We start from the raw sequence: 24,016 nt of genomic DNA, 5'->3' as shown, positions 1-24,016 counted from the left end.
GAGCGTGCAGGCGCGCTGCGGAGCGATGGGCGGTGCCGCGGGCTGCGCGGGAAAGAGGCGGAGCGTGCGCAAGTGCGAGGGGCGGTGTTGGCATCGCGCGTGCGCGCGACGAGGCCTCGAAGTGTGAGGGACAGAGGTGGAGTGTTTGCGGGTGTGAGGTGAGGTGGAGGCCGACGGTTGGCCACCTGCGAGCTCCGGCCTCTCCTGGCGATGCTGGTCTGGGCATTCCTCGCTTTTCGGTGGCCGGGGTAGGGTTAGGGTGGGCCTGGTCAGCAGAAGCCGGGTCCACAGTGGTCAGGCCTCGGACCCCCAGCTGCCCGGCCTCCGTGAGGGCCAACTTTACCTTTTCTTATCTCAGAAAAATCTTACGCAAATTATTTAACCGAATTATCCCCCAACAGATCCAGGTAGATCTTCCCAGTTCCCGTTAAGGACAGAGGGACCTCGGCAACTTCTCTGGCCCAGATTGTGTTTGGCCTGTCTGGCCCCCTAGGCTGGAAGGAATTGACCTGTGGCGGCTACTCCTGCCTCCCCAAGACCCCAGGCATCCCCCGAAGGGCGCCCCACCCCTTGAAGTGTTACCCGGTGGCCCCTCTAAAGTCCTCCGATGACCCTGAAGGGCCCCACGTGTCACCTCGAAAATCCTGCATTGTCCCTAGAAGGGTCCTAGGTAGCCCAGCTTGGAGGGAGGGGGCTTCACACAGGCTGCCCCATCTTAGAGACTAGAGGGGGGCGGCCCAGGTGCTCTCAGACCCTGGACAGAAGATAGGCAGTTCCCTCTCTGCTCTCTGCAATATGGAGGAGTTTAAATTCTTAACTCGGCCATAGCCCAAGGTAGCCATGACTCCCACCCTGTGTCCCCTTGGGGCCCAAGTGACCCCTGGGGCAGCCAGATGGGCCCAGGTGGGGGTGGGGTGGCCTCAGCCAAGGCCACTGGGTCTGTACCGAGAGACAGGAACTGCTCGTAATGATGAGATTTGCTCTTGCTTTCAGATTTCTCTAGGGAGGGATACAATGAGTAAGAGGAAGAAGCTTCGGACCTCAGGTATTTGGACATTCAAGTTGACACCTCTTTATTGCTGCTTCTGCTTACAGGAGGAAGGTGGGCTTATTGCAGAAATGCTAAGATGATCACACCAAGCTCCTTAAAATAACAGCAATGACTTAATACATGCAATGACTTAATACAAGTGTAAGTCATGGAGAAGTGCTTACAGTAAAAAGGGAAAGCTTTGTGGAGCTTCCCCCAGCCTCTAGTGGGACCCCACAGCCTAGGGGAGGCCCCCAGGCTTCAGGGCAGGGGTCCAGCCTCTATGCAGGCCCACTCTCAGAGATGACCCATGAATAGAGCTTGATGTCCTGCTGTGTGGCCAACTGCTTCACTCTCGAGCCAAAAACCTGGGTTCATCTCTCTGTGTGATGGCAGATGACCTACTGTGTGTCTCACTTTCCTCCTATTTGTAGGGGATAAGAGCACCTACGCTTTACTTTCGAACAGTGATTCTCAACCCGTTGGGGGGAGCAGTTTGACCTCCAGAGGACATTTGCCAATGTCTAGACACATTTTTAGTTTTCACAACTGGTGTGTGGGCGGGGGCGGGGGCGAGGGGGGCAGTGTTGGTCCTGGCATTTAGTGGATCTAGGCCAGGGATGCTGCTCAGAATCATAGAATGTGGTGGACAGTCCCCACAACACAGAATGACCTGGCCCCAAATGTCAATAGTGCCAAAGTAGAGAACTGTGCCCTAGAGCTCACATGTGGATTAGTGTTTGTAGAGCACAGAGAGTAGATCCATGGTAGGACACAAATACATGCTGCTGTTATCATTGCCCTTTCAGATTAAGAAGAAATTTTTCATTCTGAAACAACTTTAAGCTTACAGAAAAGTTGTAAAAAATAGTTCATTTCTGTTTGAATTAAAAAAAAAAAAAAAAAAGAAATCAGGGACAGTGGCTACCTTTGAGGGAGTTGTGCCTGGAAAAGAAACATGAGAGGAACGTCCGTGTTCCTGGCAATGTTTTATTTCTTGATCTAGATGTGAAATACACTGTTAATTTTATGAATTTGCAGTGAGTTGTACACCTATGCTAACTTTTCTGTTCTATATTATTTGTCATTAAAAAGCTAAAGAAAAAAAAAAAGTTCAGAGTTCTGTCTACCCTCCCCCAGCTTCCCCTAATGTTAACATCCCCCTCAACCATAGGGTGATGATCAACCATATAGTGTAGCATAAAAAACAGGAAATGAACCTCAGTACACTACTTCTTCCAAACTTTTTCTTTGTGTACACAAATACAGTGTTTTTATTGGAAAATAGAATCATCACACATACTGATCTGCAACCTCTGTTTTTCAACTTCATGGTATTTCGAGACTGTCTTTACTTCTCAATATACGTAGAGAATTTCCTCATTCGAAAAGGAAAACGCCCAGTGTTACATAGTATAGCTTCATTTTCCAGTCATGGGCTAAGGCAGTTTAAATTTCTTCAAAGTTTAGAAATGACCCCTTCACTTAGTGGTTAATGAACTTCGAGAGTAGCACTCATTTTTTCCCAAGATGTGGGACAGGAAAGATACTATCAACAGATTGAAGGTGTTTTGTGCAGAGATGAGTAACAAGCTGTTTGGAGGCACAGGAATTTCTCTGACCTTCGAGCGGGAAGCTGGGGCCAGCCAGGCCCACCCACAGCAGGTCATATGGGGCCTCTCTTTGCAGTGGACTCCCCTGCTCAGTGGACCCTGGGCTGGCCCAGGACAGCTCTTTCTGTGTGTCCTGGATGGCGTGGAGAGAAAGGAAGAAGATTCTGGCAGGTGGTGAAAGGAGCCCTTTCCCTTGTGGTGTCTTTGGCCTCTGGTGTTGAACACAAGGTTCTGCCTTAGTTCTTAAATTAATCCTGTGGGAACAGATCACAGGAAGGAAACGGGAGCCTCTTCACTTCTGATATTTTTGCTTTTTATTTGGTACAAATAAATGTCCATTGGATGAGCAAAGCAAGCTAGTGTTTGGACATCTTAAAGAAACTAAGTAAATGAAACTGCTATATTTTTGCATTTTATGGCAGACCACAAGGTGGGAATGTGTTTGTGTAAGAAACATTCATTGCAGCTTTGCTCTGGGTGCAGTGCTGGCGTAGGCACCTGAGGTGGGGGGTGGGAGGCAGGGTGAAGATGAGATCAAGATGAGACTCAGTTCCTGCCCTTGACAGCTTCAAGGTCTAGTCAGGGGAAAAAGAAAGATGTTTCTCACTGAGAGAGCTAATCAAGTAACAGTGGGGTGAAGTTCTAAATGGGCACACACGAACCGTAACTGACAGACTTGGGAGAAATTACAGGAAAGCCACTGTGGTCTAGTGAAGCCCCAAAAGCTGAATGGATGCTGAGGAGGACCCTAGCATTCAATGTTGGAGAGAGGGGGCTTATTCAATGGTTTTACTTCAAGGTATGTAAGGAGCTGAGTTTGGAAAGGGTCTACGTGACTGACCTCCAAGAAAATCAGACCCGGGTCTGGTTTGTCTTTTTGTTCTCACTGCCTAGTCAGAGATGCAGTACATAGTAGGTGCTCAATAAGTGCTCAAGTATACTTAGGTGTGGAGGCTCTGGAACTGGACTGCCTGGATTCTGTTCCAGATTCCTCAGCTTCCCTGTACCTCAGCTTTCTCGTCCATAAGATGGGCCTAACATCAGGGCCCTGCCTGAAGTTTTGTCATAGCGCACCTGAGTTCTCAGGACAGTGTCTGGCATGGAACTCAGTAGAGTCAACCCTTATTATTTGTTCATTGAATAAATGGGTCAGTTGGGGCCAGATTTTGGCTAGGTTTTACAAGCCAGCCACTATTGGCAGTTTCTGTATAAGGGAATTTCCTTCATTCAACAAATAGATGTTAATATGCACCTTTAGGCTCTAAATTGCTTTCAATGCTGGGAAAGGTATCGTAGGGATACAACAGGGACCAAGAGGCAGCAGAGAAGTCACCTCCTTAGCACTCGATGACTCTGGGTCCCAGTTTTCCCAGGATGGATATTCTGCAAGCATCATGGAAAACCAGAGTGGTACATAATTTAGTGTTGTCTGCATTTCCTGGGAGGTGATCTGGGTTTTCTTGTGCGTTTATTCAGTCATCTGCCAAGTATTTATTGAGCACCAACAGTTTATTAGATGCTCTTCTAGGTACTTGAGACCCAGCAGAGAGTGAGATAGATGAGGCCCCTCCTTGCATGGAACAGGTTGTAGTGGAGGAGACAGAAAATGACCCAGTGCATCAGATACTTGCAGAAGTTGTGAAGTGAGTAAAACAGAGCACGGGCCCGAGAGGAGTTGCTCTGTAGAAAAGGCAAGGATGCCACTGCAGGGACATTTGAGCTGAGACCCGAAGGAGCCAGCACACACCTCTCAGCACTTCCGCAGAGAGACAGTCAGCTGGGCCAGGTTGTCTCGTGTGGTTCCGAGCCAGGCCCAGTCACCTCAGGATTGAACGTCAGTCGTGACCAGTCCATAGATTAAAAGCCTTTGGATCCCATGGCCATGTAAGCTCCTGGGTCCCACCTGGATGAAATTCCATCTCATCTCTCACTCTCCAGGCAAGTGTCAGAGCAGGGATTTCCTGCCCTTTGCACAAGCCTGCTCATGTTGCATCAGTGGCCCAGATGTGTTTGGTGGTCGGCCACGGCAGTGCATGCTCCCGCCATCCCCCTCCCCTTCATCTTCTTTTGTCTCTAAACCAGGAGGGGAAGGAATCCGTCCTCCAAAACTTCCAAAGAACCCAAGGTTAGGAGACTCTGACGGGGACCCCCAGAGTTCCAAGTTGGGCCATTGGCATCACCCTGAAGAGACAGAAAGCAGATCAGGACCCGCTCCCTCTGCAGAGCAGAGCAGGGAGGCACCAGGACAGGCAGCTTCCAGGTAGGTGGCTCAGAACATTCCAGCAAGCCTCTCCGCTGACAGTGGGCACAGGATGCAAAGGGGAGGGGGCCAGTCAACACGACCCACCCAGTGCCATGCATCCCCCACAGGGGCTCGGGGCCCTTGGATTGAGCTTCTCAAAGTTTTGCTCTGGGGACTCTCCTCTTCAGCGAGAAAGGTCGATATTTTAACCACGGGCAAGGAAGACCTTGAATTTTTCAAGGTCACTTAGTTATGGAATGCAACTTGTCCTGCCTGTTGGTCAAATCCATATTTATCCACATTTCCTCTTAATCAAGAGGGGACTGAAGGAGTGGTGGGTCTGTGAAACAATAACCCATAAGAGAGAATAACGATCTTTATGTTCCAGGCAGCATTCTAATAATAAATACTTTACACACATCAGCTCATTTAATCCTCACAGCACTGTAACATGGGTTTATATCCCCATTTGGCATATGAGGACTCTGAGGCTTCGAGAGATCAAAATGACTTTCCCAAGGCCACTGAGCTGGTACAAGGCAGGCTGGGGTTCTGGCTGCGTCTGGTTCCTTTGCTCTTTACCACAGTGGTTTCCCGGTTCCCTTATTTTTTCAGAAAATATGTAATTAAGCACGGTAGGGGAAAGGAAGAAAGATCTGGAGAACCATTCAGTCTTCACAGGGTTAAACCACATGTAACTATAGCAGAGTAGAAAGGGTTAGCAGGAGTTAGGAGAAGGAAGGTTCCTGCTACCTGAAGTCTTCAGAGAAAGCATCATGGATTGGACTAGCACGTTTTCTGAGTGGAAAATTGAGGCATGCAGTCTGGCTGACAGAACCATTTTCTGGGGTGTGTGTCTGTCTGATCTCAGGTCTTTGCAATCCTACGGCTAAAGGCTGTGTGTGTGATAGGAAGAGAGGGGCCATGTATCACACCTAAGCTGTTCCCCCAGACAGACACAGTGATGTCACACTGTGCCCCTCACCCCTCGAGAGGCCATATCAGGGCTGATGGGGTCATGGCTGCTGCCCACCCTGCTGCCTGAGACCATAAGAATAATCAGAACCCACAGAAGTGGGTTCCCACTCTTTTGTTTCTGTTTTTTAAATGTTTTATTAAGAAATACCACACGTGCAGAAATATAACAGAAGAAAGCAACATAAAGCAGTCAGTTTAACACATTTATGTTGAGAAATGAAACTTTGCCAGTACCCCAGAAGCCGCCCAAACAACCCATCCCAATTAAAAATTTTGAAACAGGCGGTTGCTATCAGTATCTAGAGTTACTCTGTCTCCATAACCTCCCTTGGCACGATTCAAGCCCATTAGTGTAGCTTCATGCGTTTTCCTGCTCCACTTCCAAAGTTGAAACCATGAAGTTTCAGTTCCAGATTTTGATCTTTTTTTTTACAACGTACATATCCACATTTATTTAGACATAATCATAAGTCTCACCAGTTTTTTTAAAAAGGGTTTACTTCTTTAGAGCAGTTTTAGGTTTACAGTAAAATTGAGAGGAAGGTACAGTGGTTTCCGATACACCTCCTGTCCCCACACATGCACAGCCTCCCCCATTATCACCATGACTCACCAGAACGGTACATTTTTTTAACCAAGGATGAACCTACATTGACACAGTCCACGGTTTACTTTAGAGTTCATTCTGTGTGTTGTACATTCTGTGGGTTGGCACAACAGTATAATAACATATATCCCTCATTACAGTATCATACAGAGTCTTCTTATGGCCATAAAAATCCTAACCTATTCATCTCTCCCCCCAACCCCAGGTAACCACTGATCTTTTCACTGTCTCCATAGTTTGCTCTTTCCAGAATATCATATAGTTGGAGTCACACAGTATGTAGCCTTTTCAGATTGGCTTCTTTCACTTGGGAATATGCATTTAAGGTATCTCCATGTGTCTTCATGGCTTGAGAGCTCAATCTTTTTTTTTTATAAAGCAGATGGCATGATTTTATTTTTTAAAATTTTTATTGGAGTATAGTTGATTTACGGTGTTGTGTTAGTTTCAGGTGTACAGCAAAGTGAGTCAGTTATACATATACATATATCCACTCTTTTTTAGATTTTTTTCTCACATAGGCCACTACAGAGTATTGATTAGAGGAGAGCTCATTTCTTTTTAGCGCTGAATACTGTCCCATTGTCTGGATTACCACAGTTTATTTATCCACTCACCCACTGAAGGCCATCTCAGTTGCTTCCGCATTTTGGCAGATAAGAACGCACCCGTTTTTTTAGACACTGTGTTTTTTTGTATCTACAACTTCTTTACTGTTTGCAGAGCTGGGGGCTGGAGTGTCAGTCAGTCCAAATGAGAATTCCTGTTCTTACTTCAGGAGCCAGTTCCTGGGATTATAAGAGTTTAAGTGCTGCCAGAGCAGGCAACTTGGATTCTGGATGTGGGACTCCACACCCTTCTTGGCAGTCACATGTCCCCTTCTCCATCCCACCCTCTCTCAGCAGGTGCTCCAGGGCCTCCCTCTTAGGAGACCCTGGGCGCTACTTTGCATTTGGATTTCATTCGCCGCTGTTTGTCTTACTATGCAAGTTAACAGCGTAGGAGGACTTGAGAACCTCCTCTGTTTTGTCTTTCTCCTCCCAGCTCTCCTTATGAGGAAGCAGGAGCTCCCTCCAGGCTCCTCGGGCAGCCAGAAAAAGAGCCAGTTCGCCTTCCTCCTTCCCAGGTGAGCCTGTTTTGCAGCCTGACGTATGTACAAAAGATGCTGCCTCCCTTCAGCTGGAGATCTTGTCTCTGTTCCTCATCAGTAACTGCTGGTGGGAGGGTGTGCTGGGGATGGAAGGCAAGGGCCTTGAGAGTTTGAGATTGCAAGAGAGAAACTTGTTCTGGTGTCTGCTTGCTTGATTTCCGAGACGTCATTCCTCCCTCATCTTTACTGCTGTTTTGTTCTTGTTGTATCTGGTTCACAGAACTCAGTCGGGAGGTTTGTCCCCCAGTTTACAAAACCCAGGAAGACAGTGACAGGACGAGCAGAGAGGAGGGAGGAGGACCCCAGGAGTGGGGCCTTCAGCTTGGTAAGGTCCTACCATCGACCTTCCTCTTGGCCCAACCTTGGCAGCCAAGTTCAGCCTTGATTTCCTTTGGCAATGGCTAGCCCTGCATCTCTCCACACACACACCCCGTTTTTAGCACTACAGATGTCTGTGGATGGCAGGTGCCATGCCAGCAACTCGCAGGCCTGTGAGAGGTACTCAGGACAGCCGTGCCTGCACTGAAGCTGTCGAGGCCAGAGCTCTCTTCCCCAAGTTGCATGAAAGTAGTGAAACTCAGAAAGGCAGCCCACATTCCATCCCTGAACCCCTATGCTCCTCAGAAGCTTTTGTGTGAGTCGGGGTGGGTGGGTCTTACAGCAGGCTCTCTTGTCCTTGCCACCACGAGCTCCAGGGGTCATGATGTCTCTGGAACACACACACCTAAAAAAGTGAGTGGGGGCTTCCCTGGTGGCGCAGTGGTTGAGAGTCCGCCTGCCGATGCAGGGGACACGGGTTCGTGTCCCGGTCCGGGAAGATCCCACATGCCGTGGAGCGGCTGGGCCCGTGAGCCATGGCCGCTGAGCCTGTGTGTCCGGAGCCTGTGCTCCGCAATGGGAGAGGCCACAACAGTGAGAGGCCCGCGTACTGCAAAAAAAAAAAAAAAAAAAAGTGAGTGGTGGGCATTCCCAGCAGCTTTGTTTGTAATTGCCCCCAACCGGGAACACCCCAGATGTCCTTGAGCTGGTGAATGGTTGAACAAATCATGGTCCATCCACACCATGGAACACAACCCAGCAATAAAAAAGGAACAAACAGGTGTGATACACTTAACCACCTAGATGGATCTCCAGGGCATTATGTGGACTCAGAGGAGGTTGCAGAAACAGTATGCTCAGCCATAAAAAGGAACGAAATTGGGTCATTTGTAGAGATGTGGATGAACCTAGAGACTGTCATACAGAGTGAAGTAAGTCAGAAAGAGAAAAACAAATACCATATATTAACACATATATGTGGAACCTAGAAAAATGGTACAGATGAACCGGTTTGCAGGGCAGAAACTGAGACACAGACGTAGAGAACAAACGTATGGACACCAAGGGGGAAAAGCAGCGGGAGGTGGTGGTGTGATGAATTGGGAGATTGGGATTGACATGTATATACTAATATGTATAAAATGGATAACTAATAACCTGCTGTATAAAAAAAAATAAAATACAAAAAAAAAAGGAAACAATATGGCTCCAAGTGTCCATCGATGCATGAATGGATAAACAAAATGTGGTATATCCGTATGACGGAACGGATATTTGTGCATCCATGTTCACTGCAGCATTATTCACAGTAGCCAAAACGTGGGAGCACCCAAAGTAGCCATCAACAGATGAATGAACAAATAAAATACTGTATATTCACACAACGGAATGTTATTCAGCTTTAAAAAGAAATTCTTTTTTTTTTTTTTTGGCCGCACCATGCAGCATGTGGGATCTTAGTTCCCCAACCAGAGATCAAACCCGTGCCCCCTGCATTGGGAGCATGGAGTCTTAATAACTGGACCACCAAGGAAGTCCCAAGGAAGGGATTCTGACACATGCTACAACATGGATGAACCTGAAGGACATTACGCTAAGTGTAATAAGCCAGACACAAAGCAACAAATACTGTATGATCCCACTTATACAAGGTCCCTAGAGGAGGCAAATTCTACCGATTCTGTAGGAGGTAGAATGGGGGTTGCCAGGAGCTGGGGAAGTGGGGAGTTAGTGTTTCATGGGGACAGAGTTTCAGTTTGGGAAGATGAAAGAGTTCTGGAGATGGATGGTGGTGATGGTTGCCCGACCTTGTGAATGTACTTAATGCCACTGAACTAAATACACTTTAAAATGATTAAAGTGGTGGGAACTTCCCTGGTGGTCCAGTGATTAAGAATCCGCCTTCCAATGCAGGGGACGTGGGTTCAATCCCTGGTCAGGGAGCTAAGATCCCACATGCCATGGGGCAACTAAGCCCGCACGCTGCAACTACAGAGCCTGTGCCACACTGAAAGATCCCGCGTGCCGCAACTAAGACCCAATGCAGACAAATAAACACTTTTTTTAAAAAGATCATTTCCTTCAAAAAATAAATGATTAAAATGGTGAATTTTAGGTTATGTGTATTTTACCAAAATTAAAAACAAAACAGTACACAGAGGCCCCCGTGTGCCCTCCCCGAGCATCCCCCGGCGGTAGCATGTTATGTAACTGTAGTCCATTGGCAGCACCAGGCAACTGACATTGACACTGGTGCGATCCACAGGACCTCCTCGATTTTTATATCCTTGATCTTCCCGAGAGCCTCCACGTGCCTGGTGCTGGTGGGGAGAAGGAGCTGGTAGAAAGGGGGTTCCTGGGGCTTCCCTGGTGGTCCAGTGGTTAAGACTTCGCACTTCCACTGCAGGGGGTGGGGGTTCAATCCCTGGTTGGGGAAGTTCCACGTGACGTGTGGTGTGGCCAAAAAAAAGAGGGGTTCCTGTGCTTCCGGTTCCCCCTCTAGCCCCTGGCACAAAGCTCTGCCCAGCATGGGGACTGATCCCTATTTGGGTGCACCGTCATCCGTGCAGCTTCTGAGACTTTGTACAGGGGCAGTAATGAGTAGAAAAATCCTCAGAGCTGTTGATTATTGAAGGCCCAAGGCTGAGTCTTTTTCTCTCCACAGGAAACGCTGCCAGAACCCAGTGCCCAGCAGGCCAGAAGCCAGCCTCGAGAGGAGTCCCCAGGGCTTGCCCTGCAGGAGACTAGGGACCCAGGAGACCAGACCCAGGCAGACGGCGCCTGCCCCGAGCCCAGCGGCCAAAACCCTGTGACACCTGTGCCTGGCGATGGGGATCCTCAGCCCTTGGCCTCCAGCATTGCCTCTCTGGAGTGGGGGACAGTGCCCTCGGCCTCAGAGAGGGCCAGCCAGGACCACCTGTCAAAGCATGGGACCAACGTGCCAGATGGTGGAAGCACGGAGGAGGGTTGGGTTCCAGGTGATCATGGCCAGAAAGGGCACCTGCCAGGCAGTGATGCTGAAGAGGAGCCAGACCAAGGAGCCCCTCAGGAGGGAGGTGTCCGAGGGGAAGCAGGAACTGAGCTGCCTGAGGAGTGCCAGGAGGAAGAAGATGGCATCCTGGGCCCAGAGCCCAGATATGCAGCCCAGGGCCCTCCTGGGCCTCTGCAGATGCCCAGCTGGACTGGCGGGGGAGCAGAGGGGAGCTATAGCAGCCCAAGGTGCTCCCGCCTTGGGGCTGTTGTCATCGCAGGTGTGAGCACAGACGCCACGGAGCCAGAACAGAGGGCTCTGGGGGTGGCTGGGCCAGATGGGACAGTCAACGCCAGGGTGACTGCCTCTCCCAGTGGGAAGGCTCCTGATGGAGGCCACAGCAGGGCCCTGATCGGGTGCATGCCTCTCAATGGGGAGACCACAGGAGGCAGAGAGAAGGCAAGGCGGGAAGACAAGCCCCCTGATGATGTCCCGGGGGGCCTTGCAGCCTCCCTGGCTCCGGCTCACGAGATCCAAGAACCCACAATAGGTGCTGGGGATTCCAGCCCTTTAGCTTTGAAAATGGGTCCAGGTGTGGGTCAGACACAGGTACCAGGCCCAGATGAAGAAGGGCTGGGAGGTATGTGCTTGCTGCCTTTGCTATCGCAACCTGTGGGTAAAAAGGCAGCTGAGTTAGGGAGCCATAGCCACAAACAAGACCTCAAGGGGCGCAGTTTGTCCCTCGGAGCCTGTGCTCCACCAGTGTACAGAGAAGCAGTGGACGGCCCTCCCCAGGATGCTGGGGCACGTCAGGGCAGCCCAGATGCCCACACAAGCCCAGCAGGCCAGCCTGAGCACCCTGCTGACTCTTCAGAGCAGGCTGTCTGGGAGGGGTCCTCAGCCATGGAACTCTACTTCCTGCCGGACAGCCAGACACAGGATGCCCTGGAAGCCCCTGGTTTTGAAGCCCCACCTGAACAGGTAAGAGCTTCCTTGAGTTACAGCGAGATGTCCTAGTACAGGTGCCAAATGGCCACAAGCCCTCCCAAACCACCCGGTAGTGGGGGAGAGGTGGGCACGTGGCCATCTGTTTGTACAGCAGATGGGTCCAGGGGTCTGAGTCACAGCTTCAGCGGGTGTGGAGTCTGACATTCTGGAGAGGATAGACCTGCCTTTCTATGAGGGGCCCATCTGTGTGAGAGCTGAAGAGCCCCGGGATGTGTCAGCCCAGGGAGAGCCCCTGGTGCACCTGCCCCCTCCACCCTTCAGTGCCCTCCCTGCTCTGGCCGGAGGTTCCCGAGGGATGTATGGAGGGTGACGGACCAGATGGGGTGACCTAAAGAAGCCAGTGACCTCAAACCTGGGCTGCGGGCGGGAACTTCATTCCCCCACTGGAAAGAACCTTTGCCCATCTTTAGGGTCATTTGGGGGCCCAGATACAATTCTTTTTCAGACACATACATGGAATTTCATTTGTCTGCTGGAATTTTAGGGGCTTTGCGTCCTTCAGGGATCTGCCTGCTGAGCCTGTGCTGGCCGTTGGTGGTCACCTGTCAGGGCAGGTGGCAGTCCCTGCTTTGGCCCCGCCCCCTCAGGAAGCGCCACATCTCTGGCTGCTGGCGCACTTGAGCCTGAGCTAAGTGCTTTGCAGCCTCACCCTGATAGGTAGGTGGTTCTCTTTCCACACACTGGGTGTGGCTGAGAGGCTGAAGAAGGTTGGGCACCTGCCCCAGATGAGGCAGCCAGGAGGGGAGGAGCCTGGGTCTGTGCCCAGGTTGGCCTGATTCTGCAGCTGTGCCTCAACTGTTCCGTCCTGGAGCGAACGCAGAGCCCATGTCGCTTCACAAACATGGCCTCCGTTTCTTTGGCTGTCCCTGTTTTAAAACTTCATTTTATTGGTTGTTTGAAAATGTTTTTAAGATGTGAGAGTCCGCTCTATGCCAGGAGTGAACAGATCAGGCATGGTCCCTGCCCCCGTGAGGTTTTCAGTAGCACCGTTCCCACCTGCCTCTCCCGGAGTGAGCATTTTGTACCCTGTCATTTTGGCACTTAAAAGAGTCTTATCATACGACACAGCCCCCAAACAAGCAAAGGACCTCATCTGGTGCCCAGCCGAAGAAAGCCAGCTGTTCCCACTGCAGAGGGGGATGTGACTGGGTTGAGCTAATGTGGGTCTCAGGCGCTGCCTTTCCAAGGGATGGCCAGGGGTCATTTGTGACACAGGCCTACCCGGTGACTTTGCAGACCCGGCCCTCCCTGCCACGGCCCCAATTCCTTGTACCACCCGTTGCACGTTGCTGTGATCACCAGATGAGCAAGAGCACAGAAATCGAGTCACACCGCGGTTTGGTCGTAGTGTTTAAACATGATTGCCGGGAGAGGTGGGCGCTCAGGTGCTGGGCAGAGCTGAAACTTTATAACTAAAGCTGCATCCCTTGAAAAATGCAAACCCCTCTCTTGGAAAGAAGAGCTAAGTCATCCCCAGTCTCTGGCTTCTTGGGCTGTGGCTGAGGGATAAGGCTGGGGAAGCAGTTGGGACCTTGGGTGGCGCCCAGAGGGCAAAGGAGCAAGCCCTCCCAGACCTGCCACCAGTGAGTGCTCTCTGAAATCACCGAGGAGCTGGCAGCACCAGTGCGGGGGACCTAGCAGCAGCTGGGGTGGACAGCCCTGCTGGGAGAGGAGGCACTGCCCTGACAAGGCTGTGGGCGCCCAGGCACGTTTTGTTTTGACACTGGGCGTTCCTGAACAAGTCGGGGCAACCCAGGCACAGGTTCCCATGGGAAGGTGCGGGCAGGCCCTGTGGGCAGGGACACATGGGAACAGCGCGCAGGTGGACCGAGAGAGCAGCCCTCGACCTCACTGTGGCACAGCTGTGAGCACCGCTTCAGAGGAGGGGCCCTGGGGTCTCACAGCAGTGACAGACTGGCTTCAAACCCAGCTGCCCTCACAGGAACACTTGGTGCTTTCTTCTCATTGCGGCTCCCTGGGGACGTGGTGCTCACCCCAGGGCCGGTGGAACCCTCCTCTGCCCACAAGCAGTGTCATTTAAAACACTGACTCCCAGGCCCCTCTCACAGCCCACAGGGGTGGTCCCCACACATTCAATACAAGCACCGCCTTTGTCATGACATTTACACAACCCTGGTGGGAGCCGTGGTACCTGTTGGGAAAGAGACTATCCCTCATGACCAAGAATGGTGCCGTGAGTTGGGTGAATCTGTGGCATCAAATTGTATTTTTTTTTAAATTTATTTTTGGCTGCTTTGGGTCTTCGTTGCAGTGCGCGGGCTTTCTCTAGTTGCGGCGAGGGTGGGCTACTCTTTGTTGCGGCGCACAGGCTTCTCATTGCAGTGGCTTCTCTTGTTGCGGAGCACAGGCTCTAGGCACGCAGGCTTCAGTAGTTGTGGCACGTGGGCTCAGTAGTTATGGCGCGCGGGCTTAGTTGCTCCACGGCATGTGGGATCTTCCAGACCAGGGCTCGAACCTGTGTCCCTGCATTGGCAGGCGGATTCTTAACCACTGCGCCACCAGGGAAGCCCTCAAATTGTATTTTAAGTCAGAGTTGCCTCCGTGAAAGTCAGCCAGGTGCACGGGAGAAACTATCGCCTAGAGCAGGCTTCCCAACCTCGGCACTACTGGTGTTGGGGGCTGGATCACCATTCTGTGCACAGCAGGGGCTTGAGCAGTGTCCCTCGCCTCCACCCCCAGGTGCCAGGAGCACCCTCTCCCCCGGGCATGACAACCAAAAGTGGTTTCGGACACTTAAGTGTCTTGGAGGCGGAGTCATCCCCACGCGAGAGCCGCCGGGCTGCAGCCAGTTCCTCACGTCTGTTCATTTGGATTCAGGGACCCTTTGCAGGTCGAGTGCAAGCCCTTCACCCCATCCGCCACCCCAGGACTTTAGTGTCCTCAGAAAAGGCCCAACAGCCCTGGGCCGGCCGCTCCACTTGAGCCTCTTTGCCTCTTTTCAGAAGGACGTATGTCACCTCCACAACTGAGCCTGACATTTTCCATGAAAATTAAACCACCGTTGACATTTAGAAATTTAAGCTTCTCAGGGTTATCTGGCTCTCTCCCCTATTAATTATGAATTTTCCCTTCAAAATACATTTGCAAAATCTCTTCCTGACATGAAACCTGTGGCCTATCTAGCCGACCTCTTTCCCTCCATGCCAGATGCCCACCTTGCCACAGTCGCCACCACTCAGGGTCTTCTCTGTACCCTTCTAGATACTGCAGGACAAGCTGGAGACAGCACCACTCCTCAGTTGTCAGGGACAGAGAACGTGTGGATGGAGCCGCCCACCAGTACAAATCAGCCTGTCGAAAGGCGCAGGTCCGGGACGGGACCCCAGGGTCAGGCCCAGTATTGCCCTTCTGCTTTCTTTCCAAAGAGGGAGGGTGAGAGCAGCCCGGGCTGGTGGCCCGTAGATCTGGCCATCGTGGCATCTGTCCCCCACACCACTTTTCCTCTGCAGGAGTCCAGCCTCGGTGTTCCTGGCGTGGCAGAGGAGAAGCCAGACCTCCCCTGCCTGACTTTTCCTTCCCTATGCAGGGCTCACCCAGCTGGGCCGTTCACATGTGTGCATGCTCTGTCTTTCCAGTTGTCTCCTGCAGGGAGCGGGCTGGACCCTTGCTGGCCTGGCACCAGCCCACGTGCCGATGGAGGCTCCCTTGCTGAGGCCCAGCCAAGGTAGGCAGGGTGGGAGGCCACCCCAGAACGCTTTCCTTGACAGGAGTCCTCCTTTTGTCCCTGGGAGGGAAGAGAGTGGCTGCTTTCCTGGCACTAGAGCCCCCATGCTCTCACTCCCCCCAGCCCTTTGAGCTCCCATTTTGTGGATGGGAGTGTCGGAGGTCGCCCTGGCTCTGCCTCGAGGGGCCTCACTTTCCTCGGTCCAGTAAGGTTGCTAAGCCCCGACTTTCAAACCACCCATGTCCCCTGCTCCCCGCGAGTGGAGAACTCGTCAGCAATCTGCACCCAAGCCAGCATCTCTCCCAAGAACCCCTGGGATGATGCCCCCAGCTCTGTGGTTGTTTTAATGCATATTGTGCGTTTTTCTGGAGAGAAGGTCCAGAGCTTTCCCTGAATCTCCATGGAGGGGGAGTGGACCCAGACAGGGCCAAGAACCATTGGCCCACAGGGGCCATCCCCTCTCTGGCACCCTCGGGCCCTCCAGAGTCTCCGACCTGCCCCATCTTATTTCCTGCTTGATTTTATTCCCCAAGGCAGCCCACCTTCTTTCCCTCCTGCAGGCACCAGGTGTGCTTTTCCTCCAGCTTATGGAGTGTGTGTGTGTGTGTGTGTGTGTGTGTGTGTGTGTGTTGGGGGGAGTCCTCTCCCCCCACCCCAGAGCCTCTCACAGTCCATCACCTTTCCTGTCTCCCAGCCTTGCTGGTGGCTAGCATTGAGCGACAGTCCTCTCCCGTTACCTTGAACCTGAACTGGCCTCTCTGCAGAGTGGTGGCTTATTGATTATTTATGGCCAAGCTTCTGTTTCTGTCTGGCAAGTGTGGAGGAGGGTTAGGGAGTCTGTCTCTTTCCTCTTTCTCCTCCCCCTCAGGGGAGAGGGAGGCCGTGCTCCCACCTTCTGCCCTTACACACATCTGTAAATAGTACCTGTTGCACCACTTGTTGCCCCACCCCCTGCGCCCCCCTCCACACACACACACACACACACACACACACACACACACACACGCACGCACACCCTGCACAGGGACCAGAGGCAGTTTAGTCAAAGTGGCCCCACTATTGTTTGAGCAAAGAGGAGGGAGATTCCTGGGTGAATCTCCAGCGGCCTCCATGGATGGCTGGAAGCCCCCAGGTGGGTCCCAGGGTCTGGTTCTGTGGCCCATGGCTGAGGGAGAAAAGGCAAGAGACTGAGGCCCGGACTGGCCAGTCGTCTCAAGGTGACCAAGGCAGGTGGAGCAGAACCGGGGTTCCCATAGTGACAACCCAGGAGATGCTGCCAAGCTGGGCAACCCCCTGCCCACCACAGGCTGCACCCGTTAGATACGGTGGTACAGAGGCACATCCACCCCTTCCATAGACACTGACGCCCGCCAGTGCCGGCTCTTCCAGGAACTGCTCTGGGCACTGGGGAGGCTGCGTGGGACAAAACATGAAGCTTCTACCTATTGGGGGTCAGAGCAGGGGTGAGCGAGAGACAGACAAATTAGGTGGTCAGATGGCAGAGTGTTGGGGAGAAAAAGACAGCAGGGCAGGGGTTAAAATTTTAACCTGTGGTGATGGAGAGGGCTCCCTCCTCCCACCTTCTCCACCCCCCCCCACCCCCACCCCCCGCAAGGAGGAGACATTTAGGAAAGAACACTCCAGAGCCCTAAGAAATGCTCAGGGAATGGCCAGGCATTCAGTGTGGCTGGAGCAGGGAGGAGCGGAGACGGGAGGGAGGGGCTGGGGTCTGGAGGTGCACAGAAGATGCAGGGCTTTGGGGAGGGGCTTTAGGCCTGCTTTCCATTGCCACGCCCTCCCCTGCGCCCCAGGCCACAGGGGGGACAGGCTGTAGGGGCAGGAGCTGGGGGTCGGGGAGGCTGTGGCAGCTGTCGGACAAGGGCCACGTCGGTGGGGGAAGTGGCTGGATCCGGTGTGATTTCAGCAGTAGAGCCGGCTGGGTCGGCCATCAGGGCTGTGCCCAGGGTGGCCTCATGACTGTCAAAGGCATTCATCTCTGGAGAAGACAGCTCGAGGCCCAGCGAAGCCCTCCAGGGCAGAGTCTGGTGGAGCTGTCCAGTGAGGTCAGGCCTCTTGCCCTCTCTCCCTTCCCACCAGGACCCGAATGGGGATCAAGACCTGCGAAGCCGCCAGGATGGAGGATGCAACAGACACCGTGCGAGGCCTCGTCATCGAGCTCTCCAACCTGAAGTAAGGGCTGGGCTCGGATCCACGGATCCACAAGTCCCCAGGAACGGGTGGAGGGGATGGGGCCGCGGGAGGATGTGGAGGGCCCAGTACGGCAGCGATCCTGGGGTGTCAGTGTGGGCCCGGGATCCCCAGCGAGGGGCCTCTGGGACGCTCCACCGCTCCTGGGCCCCAGCCGGCTGTGTCATAAACCCGTCCTTCGCAGAGTTGTTAGGCTCTGAAGAGAGGCTACAAGGGTCACAACCTGCCCTGCTGCAGGCAGATTCTGATTATGCACGTGTGCATGCCTGTGTGTGTGACCTGTGAGGTCACATGAGGGTGTGAGCCTGTGTGAGCAGGCTGGTGTGTGCCCGAGTGTGAGGCATGGTCCCACTCTGCCGCGAGGTGGAGCACAGCTCAGACCCTTTCCCACACAGCCGGCTGATCATGAGCGCCCACCGGGACCTGGAGGCCTTCAAGCGCCTCAACTACTACCAGAAAGCAAAGCCGGCGGGGAAGGCCCCTGCAGCCTACACACCAAAGGGGGCTGGGAATCTCCCTCGAGGGGAGCAGTCCTGGAGGGACTCGTAGGTGTGTGTGCTCGTACGAGCTCACGGGCCCCCAGAAGTGCCTGATGTTCCTGCCAGACAGCTGGAAACAATCCCTCAGCAGACTCCGGAAAGCCTGCTGGCCCCTGTGTGCCCCCTGTTATATTGTTACCATCCGAGATGCTCCAGCAAGTCCTGGTGGGCCCCAGAAACCTCCCCTCAGCTGACCTGGAAGTCAACTTCCTATGGGAAACAGAAAAGGCCCTGCCTTCCTCAGCAGCCTCCCTCGGGGGGTCGCGTGGGGGAGGGAACCTGCTCCTCCCGGTGGCAGAGGCCTGGAAGCTGGAGGCAGAGAGGGGGGCTGGGGCCCCAGGAAGCTGTGGGTGGGTGGGGGGGCCCCCCCGCAGAGCCGCCCAGATGTTTATCTGGGTTTGCAAATTTCAGCTCCTTAGCCGAGGTTATGGAAGGTTCGGAATTTGTTTCTTTCCTGGAAGAGAAAAGGGCTAGCTTTGTTGGTTGTACCCTTGTTTTTCTCCGGATTTCCATTTTCTTTCTTTTGGGAAGCCCATTAATAAATGATTCCCTAGCCAGACCTCAGACCTCCTGACCTGTTGTTTGGGGTTTGAGGCATTTTCAGTTCCTTGATATCTTGCCCACAAACCTCCCTAACCATCTCTTTCTCCTTTGACTTCTACTTTTCGTCTTCCCCGGGAAGACAAGTTCGGCTACTGTTGGATTCAGGGGTCCCCCATGCAGTACTGAGTGTGTCAGGAGCAGGTGGCTGTGTGCACGAATTCAAGCACACAGAGTATCTTGACTGATTGTCCAAGTGGAGTTTGCGAGTCTGTATTCAGTGCTGAGATGGCTTCGCCCGTCCTCCGTGGGACAAGCTGCTTGGAGGCCTTGGCCTGGAAGGAGGCAACCCTGGGGGAATGTTACTGATGCAGACACAGCTACTGCCTGGAGGGTGCTGAGGGCAGGCATTGCACACACCACCCCACCAAACCATACCACAGCCCCAGTGATGCCACACTGTCATGAGCAGTCCAGGGTGCTGCTGTCAAACCCATTTTGCAGAAGACGCGCTTCTATTAAATAGGTCACCACGAGATGGACCACACCCAATACTTTAATTTGTTTCTCTGCCTGTGGCTCCTGCACCCTAACTCCTGCAGCCAAGGCAGGGCCCCCTCCCACAGCCTTTTTATACCCTGGGATACCCCATTTGCGAGGGAGCAAGGTGGGTCAGGGTCCCCCAACCCTTCTGCCTGCTGGCTGTGCAGCTACTTCCTTGAACGCTCCAAGACGTGCCCAATCGCCCAGTTCCCTGTGTCTCAAACCCCAGCGGCTCTGGCTTATACAATTAGCATTTGCAGGCACCTGGGGGTGGCTGGGGGATCGTGTCCACTGACTCAATCTGAAACTCTTGGGGCTGGTAAAGAGGCCTCCTCTGTGTCTTTCTCCTCCTTCCCTCTCGTCTTCAAGCCTGGGCAGCAGGCTGTCTTCAAGGGCCGTCTCCCATCCCCGGCTCACCCCAGCCCTCCTCCTGGGTGGCCTCAGGTCCCAGTTCAAGTGGAAGTCCAAATCCTGCCCCCACTCAACCCTGGGAGACCTTGTCGGCTGGGGGTGGAGACCGGGCCCTCAGGCCAAGCCCTCAGATTGGGGGAGGGATGTGGACAGGCACTTGTCATCTGCTGCCCCCGGGGGGCTGGGGGAACAAGATGTAGGGGTGCAGGAGGCAGACGGGATGGGGATCCCCCCAAGCACAGCTCCCCAGGAGGACCAGATCATACTTCCTGGGTGGGGATGGATGTCCACCCCACACCCACTCCTGCCTAAGCACAGCCAAATCACCTCCGTGGTGCCCCCTACCCATGGCCTCGCCTGGCCCAGCCCCCTCTGGATATACTCCCATTCCTTGCAGCTCCCCACCCCACCCCTGCCCCAGCCCGGAAGTCCTTCCCTTGCTCTGAAGAGCCTGCGTGTGACTCCATGGCCCCCAGTTGCTGGGGCATCGATGGTGACCTAAACGTTCACTAAGAGCCTCCTAGGTGAGGACAGTGATGCGGGGGAACCTCTGTCTCCCCATTGCCCTTCCTCAAGTCAGGCCCCCACCTCCAGGGTAGGGGATTCCACCTGATATTGTCAATATGCAAGGGGTGGCTGGAAGAGTCTGCAAACCCGAAGCGTCACAGAAACAGCCTCATGACGCCAACCCATCAGCAAGTGCCCTGCTCATAAGTGCCAGGCTGGGGCGACCCCTCAGAACCCCATAGCTAACCTGTGGTGCCCACTCCCATTTTTCAGCACAAAGCAGCTCACCCCAAGGCCCCAGGGTAAACGGCAATCCAAACAGCAGTCGGGGCATGTGGAGGTCAGAGTAACGTGGGGGCAAGGGATGAGCCAGGAGAGGAGGGTCCCCAGCCCCATCGGCACAGTTCACGCTACCTTGTCCCAAGACCGGGCCTGCTATGACGCTGATCCATTCATAAACATTTATTGAGAGCTGACTGGGTGCCCAGCGCTGGGGAAGGAGGGCTGGGGTGCCTGAGAACCACCTCCTTCCGTGAGGGGGTCGGGGCACCCTTTGGGCTGTGCTTCCAGACGGGGCTCCTTTGCCAGGCCCTCAGGCTGCGGGCAGGGCCTAGGGGTGGATCCTCGGTGGGCGAGTCTTCCCTGAAATCCAGGCTCCAGTGAGCCTGGGTCCCCAACCCCAGGTGAAGGCAGCATCCCCGTCCTGCCCGCTCCAGCCTCCTTAGGCAGAAGTGGAGGGTAAGCAGGAAGAGGGGGTAGTTCCAGTAGGCTTCCCGGCACCTTTGGAACCTGGATTTTAAAAGCAGAACGGGAGGAGAAAAACATTTAATAACAGGGATGATTCAATGCTCCGGAAGTACCGACTCAACCTGCAGGGCTGCCATGGCTCTGGCGCCACCTGCAGGCTATTTCTGGAATAGCACCCCCTGTGACATTCCCGGCCCCGGGCAGCCCCAGGTGGGACCCAGAGCCAGACACAAAGCGCAGAAATTCCAACTCAGTCCTGCCGTGCTGCCTCCTCCTGGGAGGACGGCCTCAGGCAGCCTTTCTGTGCCAATATGCTGGTGAGGGCTTCCCCCACCCCGCACGCCCGCGGAGGCAAGTTTTCCTGTTCTCTCGGACTTGAGGGGAAAAACGGAAGACTCTGAGATCATCATCTTTGCGTCCCTTCAGCTTCCCACCTCTCCCAGTTGGACCTCGTCAGACCTCATAGGGAACACTATCTTCTGGAGGCAGTCTCTTCTAACAGATGTTCACTGCACAGCTGCCGGGATAGGGAGGGGTACTCCCACCCAGTGACTTCCCCAGGGGCTCACAGTCTGATAGGAGAGGCAGTACCCACACCGGGCACCCAAATGGGCAGGGGGACCGCCCGGTCAGACCCGTCTCCTCTGTTGCTGACTTCCTCAAAGTCAATGAAAGTTGCTAAAACGGATTTCTCTTTTAAAACCCTGCAGAAGCTGAGGCCTTTCTCATCTGTAATAATAACTTCAAAGCCTGCCGGTCCGTGGCCTCGCAGCATGGCAGCGTCAGGGGGAGCTGGTTAGAGATGCAGATGCTCAAGCCTCACCCAGACCTGCAGAACTGGAATCCACATTTGATGAGCAAGATGGGGGGTGGGGGGTGGGGAGCGCCCTATGTGGTGGACCGTGCAGTGTAGGGAGAGCCCTTTAGACCTCAGGGAGGCTTCAGCCATATCTCTCTTCTAAACTTCAGCCCCAGCCAGTGGCTGATTCGCACACAGCAAACTCATGGTAGTTCCCTCCAGACTGACATTTCCCCAGGCGCTGGGACTCTCCCTCTTCGCCGCCTTGAACACCTCTGCCTGGAGGACCAGGCTCTTCCAACGCCTTCAAATCCGTTCCCACGGTCCAGCCCGTTAGCCACGGTCTAACGCATTCACAGTCCAACACGTGCAGACCTGGTCTTGTCCCTTCCTTGGCTCCCTAGTACTCAAGTCCAAACCCTTTGAGGTGACCAGCAAGGACCTACACGTCCTTGTGCCATCCCTGAAATCTCTGACACCTTCCCCTCCGACATACATGCACACATACTCTATCCCAGACACACCGAACTTCACTAAGTTCCTAAACGAGCCCCATTGCCTGGGCTCCACTTCAGCGCTCCACCAAACTGAATTAGGCTTCCAGAAACCACTTTCTCCAGGAGGACCTCCCGGACCCCTTCACCTGGATCAGGCGCTTCCGCCGGACTCCCCCATGCCTGTGTTCTAACTCTCACTCCCCCATCTACCGCGGCGGGCCGAGCCCACAGCCCAGCGCTTGGCGCCCGGCAAGCCTCAGAAACTATCTGGCGAATGTTTCTCTAACTGAGCCATTTCCCTCTGGTCACGCAGATTGGAGCCCCTGCTGTACCCATCCCCAGATCCCACCAGTAGTCCCCACAGCCTCCCTGCTAGATCACACCACACCTGGAAAAGGATGGCGTTTCCCTGACGGGCCCAGGGAGGGAGAGTGCCTTGCCCAAGGCCACACAGGGGACCCCATCCCCAGCTTACCAGCGTAGGGCAACAGTTCTAGAATACTGCCCTAAGCTGTCTACATGGATGATCACCCCCCAACCCTCTGAAGTGGGTTGTGACTCCAGGGGTTAACCCACTTCACAAAGGCCCCTAGGGGCTCAGCCCAGGGCAGACCCCCCCTCCTCGAGTTCCCCCAGCCACCTGCGCAGGCACCTCCTCCTCGGCAGTGTCCGGAGTCCTGCGTCCTCGCCTTGTCCGAGCGGACCAGCTTCCTGCCAGCCGAGTTGCGGGTGGTGTAGCTATAGACGGAGGTGTAGCCCTGGCCGGTGAGCGGACAGAAGCGGCGGGTGTGGGCATGGTCGCGAGTGGCACCACACTGGGGGCACACGTAGTCTCGAAGGATGGGGCACAGCACCCGGCCAGCTTCGTCCTTGAGCACGTGGGACTGGTAGATGGCCCGGGACTCGCCGTTGTGCTTGCAGAAAGAGCACAGGCGTTCGGGAGCTGGTGAGGATTCCGGGCTGTGTGTCTGACCCTCCTCTGGTCCTGGCACTGGTTCTGGCTGGGGGTCCAGCCTGATCTCAGGCTCCTCTTCCCCACGCAGAGCCCCCACCAGGCGTGCCAAACCCAGGTAATCTGTCCACAGATTGAAGGTCCCCATGGCTGGACACTGTGTGCCAGGCGGAGGGGCAGAGAGAGGAGCAACCCAGCCGCCCCAAAAGCTTGTCTTTCTACACCTTCCTTCTTAACCCTCCCTTCCCCTCTCTGGAGCCGAGCAGTCTGGGCTGTCAGTTCCCTCCTTATACCTCCAAGGGGGTGTGAAGAGGGAGGAGCAGGCTGTAGGAGGTTCCTTATTGTCACAGGGGGGGCTTGCTGCCGCTCCCCCAAAAATGCACCTGCCAAGGGGATGCATGGTCTCTGGGTGGGCTGGGGGCGAGGGGGGGTGACAAGACACAGGCTGCAGGGGGCACCAGTAATATGGAGCCACACGCCCCACCCAGAGGGCATTGGAAGGGCGACCCCTCCTTAGAGCCTGCCTGCCTCTCCTGCCCCACAGGGTGATGGGGGTGGGAGGGTTGGAAGCCCCACCCGACAGACTAGCATTGATGTAACCAGTAACTTAGTAACTCCTTTCTTCCTTCTCCTGGGCTGGGGGAGGGGCCGGGTACCCCTGTGCTCTTTGG

General features: G+C 54.2%; 2 protein-coding genes across 6 annotated transcripts; one reads left to right on the top strand and one right to left on the bottom strand.

Moving 5' to 3' along the window:
- Nucleotides 1–12: 12 nt before the first annotated feature.
- Nucleotides 13–18,916, top strand: BRME1 (break repair meiotic recombinase recruitment factor 1). Of its 4 annotated transcripts, XM_022558501.2 has the most exons (8): nt 1,000–1,045; nt 4,726–4,903; nt 7,515–7,596; nt 7,841–7,945; nt 10,604–11,890; nt 15,514–15,602; nt 17,700–17,792; nt 18,206–18,916. In XM_022558501.2, exons 1-8 carry the CDS (start codon nt 1,015–1,017, stop codon nt 18,357–18,359), a joined length of 2,019 nt encoding a protein of 672 aa, XP_022414209.2. In that variant the 5' UTR covers nt 1,000–1,014; the 3' UTR covers nt 18,360–18,916. The 4 variants fall into 4 exon arrangements, with proteins under 4 accessions (XP_022414208.1, XP_089761521.1, XP_022414210.1 ...); XM_089905395.1 differs by lacking the exon at nt 18,206–18,916 and having other exon boundaries at nt 24–1,045; nt 17,700–17,891; XM_022558502.2 differs by lacking the exon at nt 15,514–15,602 and having other exon boundaries at nt 27–1,045.
- Nucleotides 18,917–20,952: 2,036 nt separating this feature from the next.
- Nucleotides 20,953–23,536, bottom strand: NANOS3 (nanos C2HC-type zinc finger 3). 2 transcript variants are annotated; one of them, XM_089905401.1, is made up of 2 exons: nt 23,007–23,536; nt 20,953–21,139 (listed from the first exon to the last, which is right to left on the bottom strand). In XM_089905401.1, the coding sequence occupies exons 1-2, from the start codon at nt 23,491–23,493 to the stop codon at nt 21,072–21,074; spliced, it is 555 nt and encodes a 184-aa protein (XP_089761527.1). In that variant the 5' UTR covers nt 23,494–23,536; the 3' UTR covers nt 20,953–21,071. The 2 variants fall into 2 exon arrangements, with proteins under 2 accessions (XP_089761527.1, XP_022414490.1); XM_022558782.3 differs by having other exon boundaries at nt 23,034–23,536.
- Nucleotides 23,537–24,016: the final 480 nt, after the last annotated feature.

Source organism: Delphinapterus leucas, unplaced genomic scaffold (genome assembly GCF_059928025.1).
Source record: "Delphinapterus leucas isolate spDelLeu-1000000601 "Yukka" unplaced genomic scaffold, BTC_Dleu_Yukka2 spDelLeu_asBTCV2_sq25, whole genome shotgun sequence".
Classification (NCBI taxonomy): Eukaryota; Metazoa; Chordata; class Mammalia; order Artiodactyla; family Monodontidae; genus Delphinapterus; species Delphinapterus leucas.
This window is presented reverse-complemented; position numbering and strand designations above follow the sequence as displayed.

What these genes read in the sequence shown, in the direction of transcription:
- BRME1 (XM_022558500.3), top strand. Translation starts at nt 841, where the DNA reads ATGACTCCCACCCTGTGTCCCCTTGGGGCCCAAGTGACCCCTGGGGCA. An exon ending in GGAGTGGGGCCTTCAGCTTG is followed by an intron (nt 7,946 to 10,603) that starts GTAAGGTCCTAC and finishes TTCTCTCCACAG; the next exon opens with GAAACGCTGCCAGAACCCAG. An exon ending in TTGAAGCCCCACCTGAACAG is followed by an intron (nt 11,891 to 17,699) that starts GTAAGAGCTTCC and finishes CCTTCCCACCAG; the next exon opens with GACCCGAATGGGGATCAAGA.
- NANOS3 (XM_089905401.1), bottom strand. Translation starts at nt 23,493, where the DNA reads ATGGGGACCTTCAATCTGTGGACAGATTACCTGGGTTTGGCACGCCTG. An exon ending in GGGGAACTCGAGGAGGGGGG is followed by an intron (nt 21,140 to 23,006) that starts GTCTGCCCTGGG and finishes TTTAAAATCCAG; the next exon opens with GTTCCAAAGGTGCCGGGAAG.